At 38.3% G+C, this 8,966-nt stretch overlaps 1 protein-coding gene across 1 annotated transcript in view; it reads right to left on the bottom strand.

The window, feature by feature from the left end:
* The window catches only part of LOC122152011 (cytochrome P450 2C42-like), a 21,383-nt gene extending 14,878 nt beyond the window's left edge, over positions 1–6,505 (bottom strand). The window contains 4 exon segments of the mRNA XM_042783425.1: positions 531–672; positions 3,095–3,288; positions 3,584–3,740; positions 6,470–6,505. Coding sequence (XP_042639359.1) covers positions 531–672; positions 3,095–3,288; positions 3,584–3,740; positions 6,470–6,505 — 529 coding nt within the window.
* Between the last annotated feature and the right edge of the window lie 2,461 nt (positions 6,506–8,966).

Here is an 8,966-nt window from a genome sequence, read left to right as displayed (position 1 = left end):
CTTGTCTGCCTGTTCTGTCATCATGTCAGAAATCCAAGTATCTGTTTTGATTCCAAATTTTCTAGGTGATTTCTAAGTGCTCAGGTAAATGTTTCAAATTCCTAGTAACAATTTATTAATTGTTGGGAAACATTAGATATTCCATCACTTCCCCCCTTTTTTTTTTCTTGATATTGTTTCCTACACTTGCTTTACCTACCCTGTCCATTCTGAACTGGTTATTTTCTAGGCTGGTGCACAGTAGCCCCCATGAAATTTTCCTGCTATAAATCACCTGCCCCAGAATCCTGACACTACTCCAGAGCTTATCACATTACCAACTGCCCATACTGTCCTTCCCTTCTCTCACTCTCCCTTGTTGTGCAAATTGTCTCATTTTTATTCTGTCACCAAACTTGTACAAATATCTACATGATGTCATAGAAATTTAAATAATGAGGCTTCTCTAAGAGAAACAAGAGAGAAAATGCTAGCAGTGTCTTGTGAAATCTTTTTCTGAATTTCCCTCTGCCCACCATCTGTGGTCATACCTGTGACCTCAGGGTACTTCATCAAAAGCAGGAGTCCGTATCTAAGGGTGGTGCTTGTTGTTTCTGTCCCAGCTCCAAACAGATCACTTATTGTGATTGCCAAGCTTTCAATAGTAAATTCAGACTGTTTATTGTGCTTTTCCTAGGAATGTTATGTGATAGTTTGACAAATTAGTTTTACAGCATATTTAACTACAATGAAATCAAAATAATTCAGATTATTATAAACTTAAGCAAACTTGAAAACTAAGGAGTTCTATTTTAGGATAATCTCCTGGATGGTATGGTAGACACTGGAGATGTGCTGACCCAATTTCAAAATCCTACTTATAATTCCCTTTCTTGTCTGAAATATCTGTTTGCCAGCTTTTGCTGCTAGGTGGGCCACACAACATAGTTCTTGACAATGAGATATGATCAGAAGCCTGCTGTGCCACTTCTTTTTCAAAACAGAGATGTGAAGGTACAGGAGGGTCAGGCAGCATCTTGGGACATGAGGATTTAAGCATGAAGATAGAGGCCTGTGTACTAAGTGTGGTGAAGAAAAATGGAAGGTCCCTGACTCTGTGATGCTTCAGGGCTACTGTACTAGTCGTGGCCTGGCCCAACATGAGGCTCCTTGGATGGAAGCTAAATAAACCCATGATTTGATTAAGCCACTTTTAATTGAGGTTTCACTTATTTGTAGACAAATAGAAACTATTATTAAATACAATATGGAGGAGCTAGCCATTTGAAATACCACAGGGCCTTCCTTAACGTGAGAGAACTGGAGAGGCTTCAAAGCATTAGGCATCCCCTCGCTATATATGAGCAAAATATGAAGGACTCAGGTAGGAGCCGTCTTCTGGAATGGTGTCCACCTTTAATCAGGTTCTCATGATCACGGACCCCCAAAAGGATAAGAATCATTCATTCCCCTAGCAGCAGAGAAGGCAGACAATGGAAGTAATGTGCTTTTTCCTTCAAATTCTTCAAACCATTCCATCTTCTTCATTAGAGTCCATCTAGAACACATGATTTCTGAGGTCCACCTCACATCCCATGCATGGTTCTCTGACTGCCCCCTTCTTTCAGCATCTTTGCCTTTCCACATTTGCTTGCTGACTGATTTCTCATTTCTGCCCAATGTACAACATAGTCACTGTCTGATCTTTATCTCATTGGTTCAAGTTCACAAATAGGAAATCTGCTCTCATACCGAGATTTCCACTTAAACTCATATGTTTCAGCACTCTTTATAGGCCTACTATGACAAAAACTCTGATGGCACTATGGCTACTGACTAAAATTCAGTGGTTCAAACCCACCAGCTCTTCCATTGGAGAAAAGACCTGACATTTCTGTCCCATAACAATATTAGCCTAGAAAAGCCTATTCTATATATAGGTCACAATACATATGGTATATCAGGTCACTGAGAAAGAATGACTCGATAATAAACAACAATAGGCCCCCCTGACACAAACTCTTAACCAAATTCAAAGCCTTCCTAAGTACAGCATTATTCACTTCCCTTTTTTTTTTTTTCTTCTTCATTTCTTTTAAACATTTCTTCTTTTCTGACTTGCAGGGCACTAATTAACTCTCTTTCTAGATTTATGAGAACATGACATGATAGACAACTTGATTTTATTTCAGACTCTGTATATCCATGATGCACATTCTCAATGAGACCAAGTTTAAATAAATAGTCTCCCAGCTGGTCTTGATCTTCACTCTCGTCACACAGATCATTCTATAGAACTCCTAGCATAATTTCCCTAATAACTATAAGCATTTTATTCCTGTGCTCTCATACACTCAATAGGTCAAATAAAAGTTTTCCATGCCAGTATTCATGTTTAGAGATTACTTAACAGGCATCAAAATCCAAGTCCATATCTTTGGAAATTTATTTTTGGTTACACTCAATTAAGGCTTCTCCCTTCCACCTACCTGATGTCTTTGACACCACACATCTTTGAACCTCTGCATACACCATTCAGTGCTTCTGAAATGCCCTGTCCTGTTTCTCATTGCAAATATTCCTTCTCACTCGTCCATGTACTGTGTGCAATTATCTTTTCCATCTTCATCTGATGGCATGATATTTTGTATTTTTGACTTGTTTGTAATTTTTTCCATTTCAACTCAGGTGTGCATTCTGTGTCTCTTTAAGTTGATTATTAATAACTAAAGTACAGGATCCATATACTCTATAATTATTTAACCATTCAGTTTAAAATTATTCCATGGTGTATATTGCAGGTATATGGACATTATAGGTAAATAAAAGTTTTGTCAAACATTACTTAAACATCCCTATCAAGTAGCATAGTGCGTAAGGCATTTGATGGCTAACCAGAAGGCTGGGGGTTCAAATCCACCAGCCACTCCTCAGAAGGAAGACTAGGCAATCTACTTCCACAGAGATACTGCTTTAAAAACTCAATGAGGGGTCTCTATGAGTCAGGTTCGACTCTATGGCAGTGAGTTTGGCTTCTTTTGGTATGGAGTACAGAACTATTGAGTGAACCACAAAATGTATAAGCAAACAAATAACTGATCTGTTAACATTTTACCTGTTCCATTTTGATGAGGAAGCAATCAATGAAGTCCTGAGGATTGTTAGTGTCCAAGGATTCTTGATGTTCTCTTATTTTCTCCAAAGTATAGCTTTTTAAATAAGCAATATTATTAAATAATTTGTTATGACTCCCTGGGAAATAATCAATGAGCAGAGGAAAAGTATTGCAGATCTAAGAGAGAGAAAAATCTTTATTATATATTTTAAAAAAAAAATCTCATGACAACATATATGTCATATGTTAAGCATAGTGCTTAAGGTATTTGACTGCTAACCAGAAAGCTGGCGGTTCAAACCCATCAGCCACTCCTCAGAAGGAAGGTTGGGCAATCTACTTCCATTGTGATACTGCCTCAGAAATCCAAGGAGAGGTCACTATGAGTTGGATTAACTCGACGGCAGTAAGTAGAAGCCCTGGTTAGAAATTGAGCCTAAAAACATGGATACAATATGATCTCCAATTTGAAGGTAATCTGTACTGTACCTATAAAGTATTTTTCTATGCTTATAGAAAAATTCAAGGGAGAAAACTTTGACCAGAGAATCAAAGCTGATAACCTTTTCCTAAACTCATACATTATTTCTGCAGTATAAAAGAACATCTTTGTATCAATACTATTTTTTTTAACATCCACTATTCCCTACAACCAAAAAATGGAGGATGGCATAAATTAGTATGGTTCACATTTTGTTGATGAGCATATAGGTTAAGGAAGTGGACAACCTGAACCTGACGTGGAACATAAAGCTAGTTGTGGCTGCTTCTACCTCTTCCAAACAGCATCAGAAATGGAATCAATATTTTAGAAATGGGAGGAGCTTGAAATTACCACGGACCCTTACTCAGCATTTCATGTATAAAATAACCATTAAAAAGAGCAATTAAGTGATTTCTCTAAGTTCATGATACAACCACTGTGGTAGACCAGACCATCAATTACACATGTGCAAGTTCAAGTTGAAGCTAAAGAAAATTAAAACAAATCCATGAGAGCCACAATATGACCTTGCATATTATTCCACCCAATTTTAGAGAACATCTGAAGAATAGATTTGACGCATTGAACACCAATGACTGAAGATCAGACGAGTTGTGGGATGATGTCCAAGTCATCATACATGAAGAAATCAAACTGTTATCAAAAGGACGGGAAAGGAAGAAAAGACTAAAGTGGATGTCAGACGATTCTCTTAAACTTGCTCTTGAATGAAGAGTATCTAAAGTGAATGGAAGAAATGATGAACTAAAAGAGTCAATCAGATTTCAATGGGCAGCTTGAGAAAACAACGTAAAGTATATAATGAAATATACAAAGACCTGGGATTAGAAAACCAGCAAGAAAGAACATTCTTCACATCTCAAGGTAAAAAAACTGAAGAAAAAATTCAGCCTGTGAGTTGTAATATTAAAGGATTATAGAGGCTAAATATTGAATGATGCAGTAAGCATCAAAAGAAGATGTAAAGTATACACAGAGTCACTGTACAAAAAGAATTGGTCAATGCTCAAGCATTTCTGGAGGGAGCATATGATCAAGAACCAATGGTATGGAAGGAAGAAGTCCAAGCAGCACTGAAGGAATTGGCTAAAAACAAGGCTCTAGAAATTGACAGAATACCCATGGAGGTGTTTCAACAAACAGATGTAGTAGCACTGGAGGCACTAACTCATTTAGGCCAAGAAATTTAGAAGACAGTGACTTGACCAAGAGGCTGGAGGAGATCTATATTTGTATCCATTGCAAAGAAAGGTGATCCAACAGAATGTGGAAATTATCAAATAATATTAATATCACACTCAAGTAAAATTTTGACAATGATAAGTCAAGAATGGTTGCAGAAGTATATTGACAGTAAACTGCCAGAAATTCAAGGTGGATTCAGAAGAGGACATAGAACAAGGGATATCATTGCCAATGTCAGATAGATCTTGGCTGAAAGCAAAGAGTACCAGAAAGGTGGTTGCCTGTGTTTTATTGACTATACAAAGGCATTAGACTGTGTGGATCATAACAATTGTGGATAACATTACAAAGAATGGGAATTCCCAAACACTTCATTATGCTCATGAGGAACCTGTATAGATACCAGGAGGCAATAATTTGAACTGAACAAGGGGATACTCCATGATTTAAAATCAGGATAAGGGTGCCGGAGCTGTACTGTTTCAGTATACTTATTCAATCTATATGCTGAACAATCTGAGAAGCTGGACTTTATGAAGAATCCAGCATCAAGATTAGAGGAACACTCAATGAGGCCAGCAATGCATAGGAAAGAAAGATACTGTGAAAAGGTAACCACAGGGAGGAAGTGGGAAGACAGCTGTTATGTTATGGGGATTGCAATGAACGTCATGAAACAAAATGTGTACAAACCGTGGTGTTGAAAGTGAATTTGCTTTGTAAATGTTCACCCAAATTGCAAGTAAAATAAAAGACTGGAGGAAGACTAACCATCTGCGATATGCAGATGACATGGCCTTCTTTGCTCAAAGTGAAGACGACTTGAAGCAGTTACTGATGAAGATCAAAGACTGTAGTCTTCAGTATGGATTACACCTCAACATAAAGGAAACAAAATCCTCACAACTGGACCAATAAGCAACATCCTAATAAATGGAGAGAAGATTGAAGATGTCAGGGATTTCATTTTACTTGGATCTGTCATCAACACCCATGGAAGCAGCAGCCAAGGTATCAGATGATGTATTGCACAGGGCAAATGTGCTGCAAAAGACCTCTTTAAACTGATAAAGAACAAAGATGCCACTATGAAAGCTAAGGTGCATCTAAACTAAGTCATGGTCTTTTGAATTGACTCATGTGTGTGTGGAAGATGGATAATGAGTAAGGAAGACTGAAGAAAAATGGATGAATTTGAAGTATAGTGTTGGCAAAGAATATTGAATATACCACAGACTACCAGAAGAACGAACAAATCTGTCTTGGAAGAACTTCAACCAGAAAACACTTTAGAAGTGGGAATGGCCAGACTGATGTCATGTACATTAGTCATGTTGTGAAAAGGGACCAGTGCCTGGAAAAAGATATCATGCTGGGTAAAGTAGATGGTCAGGAGAAAAGGGAAGCCCCTCAATGAGATAAATTGACACAGTGGCTGCAATGATGGACTAAACATAGGAAAAATTGTGAGTATGGTGAGAATCAGACAGTTTCATTCTGTCATGCATAGGCTTACTAGGAGTTGGAAAGAACTCAATTGAACCTAACAGCAAGATGATCAACTAAGATCATGTAGTTATAATTTTAGGCAGAGTGCAGGATATGCCAGCTCAGCACAAGACAAAATTGTGATGTTTATGATTTATATACGATAAAACCCAATAATTTTCTTGTTCCCAAGTTACCTTATCAGTTAGAATCACAACCGAAGCATCAAACATCCTACGTTAGTCAGCATTTCCTAGAAGCATCTGCAGTATTAAACATCTTCCCTCTTTTATATCCTAAATAGGCATATTTTCTGCCAGGTAATTTGATGAAGAGGTCACTAGGTGTTGGATGGAGGACAACTCTGTAGTTAATGGAAGTCTTTCAACAAGGGCTTTGACTCTCCGTTGACTGCTATGTGGATATTTTCAGAAGTCATCAGAGTATTTTATGGAAACTGAGTTTGGGGTTTATTGGGAAATGACTGGACAAGGTGCCCATGAGCTTGAAGACAGCTCTATATTCTGAGTATTGTGTTCTCATCTGGAAACTAAATGGCAGGTTATCGTTCACTGATGTTCACTCCATGACCCTGTCTTATTTATGCAGTGTTGCTATAATAGAAGCACCACAAATGAGTGGCTTTAATGAGCAGAAATTTATTCTCTTACTGTCCAGTAGCCTAGAAGTCAGAGTTCAGGTGCCAGTTGTAGGGGAATGTTTTCTCTTTCTGTTGGCTCTGGAGGAAACTCCTTCTCCAAGAGCTTCTGCTCCTCGATCACCTTCATGTGAGGTGGCAACTTTCTTCCCTAGCTCTGCTTACTCATTTACTTATTTAATTTCTTTTAAATCTCTAAAAAGGTAGACTTAAAACACTCCCTAAAGGTGTTTCATTAAATAATAAAGAAAACTCATCCCCATCTGAGGTTATAACCATAGATATAGGAGTTAGGATTTACAACACATGTTTTGGGGACACAAGTCCATTCATAACAGACCTTAAGCAGGACATTTTTGTTCAAACCTTACAGCTTGGTCAATACTTATTTTTTACTTTACAGAGGAAGAAAAACAAATGATTTCTCAAGAGGAAAGGACCTGGCCTCACCTGGATCCATGGAGAGCTTGCAATACTGATGTTTTCATTGAATTTTTTCATCAGGTTAAGAAAATCCTGATGTTTATAATCAAAACGATTCTGGAAAATAATGGAGCAGATCACATTGCAGGGGGCACATCCCAGGATGAAAGTGGGATCACAGGGTGAGGCTAAAGCATTAAAAAAAAAGAAGAAGAAGAAGAAGAAAGAAAAAAAGAATTGGACACATTTAAAAAATACTATTAAACATGTAAAACTCAGTGTCTCTCAGATAACAGATGTCTTCGTTACCCAGTGATGCTATCACAGATATATCCCGAGTAGATGGTTTTAACAAAAGTTTATTCTGTCACAGTTTAGGAGACTAGGTGGTTCAAACTCACCAGCCACTTCTCAGAAGGAAATTTGGGCAATGTACTTCCGTAATAATGCTGCCTTGGAAACCCAAGGAGGGGTCGCTATGAATCGGGTTCGACTGGATGGCAAATAACAGTAAAAAGAAGTCTGAATTCAGAGTGCCAGATCTAGGAGAAGTCTCTCTCTCTGTGTCAGTTTTCGGGAAAGGTCCTTGTCTCATCTCAATATCTGTTGGCTGAGCATCTCTTGGAGATCTCCATATGTCTTGGCATCAGTCTTCCCATGGGTCTAAGCAGTTCTCAGGCAGAGACCCTGGGTCCAAACACAGTCTATGCTCCTGGCTCTTCTTCCTGGGTGGTAGTCAGGTCCCTCCTTCTCTGCTTGCTTCTCTCTCTTTCTATCTCTTGTAAGATGATGCAGACCACACCCCAGAGGAACTGCCCTTTTATTGTATCAAGGCTTTGACCTGGTGCCTGGTAAGTAAAAGGGGAAGGAGCAAAGAGGGAGACAGGCTGAGCTATGGACTTTTGGCTGTCCAGAGAGCATAGCCATTTTGAATGTTTACAAGGACCATTTTGGATACTTAAAGTGACAGCATTCTCTCAGATTCTAGGCACCTAAGAATAAGCTACACTTGCCAGGAACTACAAGGACATCTGGACACAAATGACTGGAAAGATGTGACATTCCCCTTGTTATTCTTATACCACAAACCCTCTTGGTGAATGGAGATGTGGCCCTCCCTCACTCTCACCCACCTTCTGGGCCGGCAGGAATTCCATCCCACTCTGTGTGCTCTGACCGAGTCTGGGTGCCCTGCCCCATACTGCACATATTTTTTTTGTTTGTTTGTTTGTTTAATTTGTCTGTTTTTGTCATTTGAAAAATTATTATAAATCTTTTTCTTTTTTTCTTCCTTTTTATTATTATTCTTTATTCTTCACTTCTTAGTTTCTAGTTTTCAGATTTTTCTCTCTTCCCTGTTCCTGGTTCCCATTTTACTCTTTCTCATGGTTCTCCCCATTACCTTTTTTTCTGTTTGCCTTTTTCCCATTTTTTTTTCTTTATTATTCTCCTACTCTACCTCTTTGTCTTATTGACCCCTCTCCAGATATTGTAGGGCTTTTTGTTTTGTTTTGTTCACCCCCCTTTTCTATGCATATTTCTTTTGGCTTTTTTAAGTATTTTTAGTCTGTCGGTTTGTCCTACTGTGGTGACATGTAAACGTGAGTTTTGAG

This window comes from Orycteropus afer, unplaced genomic scaffold, assembly GCF_000298275.1.
Source record: "Orycteropus afer afer isolate SDZICR_OR568_19922 unplaced genomic scaffold, OryAfe1.0 scaffold01134, whole genome shotgun sequence".
Classification (NCBI taxonomy): Eukaryota; Metazoa; Chordata; class Mammalia; order Tubulidentata; family Orycteropodidae; genus Orycteropus; species Orycteropus afer.
Note: the sequence above shows the minus strand (reverse complement) of the source record. Positions and strands in the feature narration are given on the sequence as shown.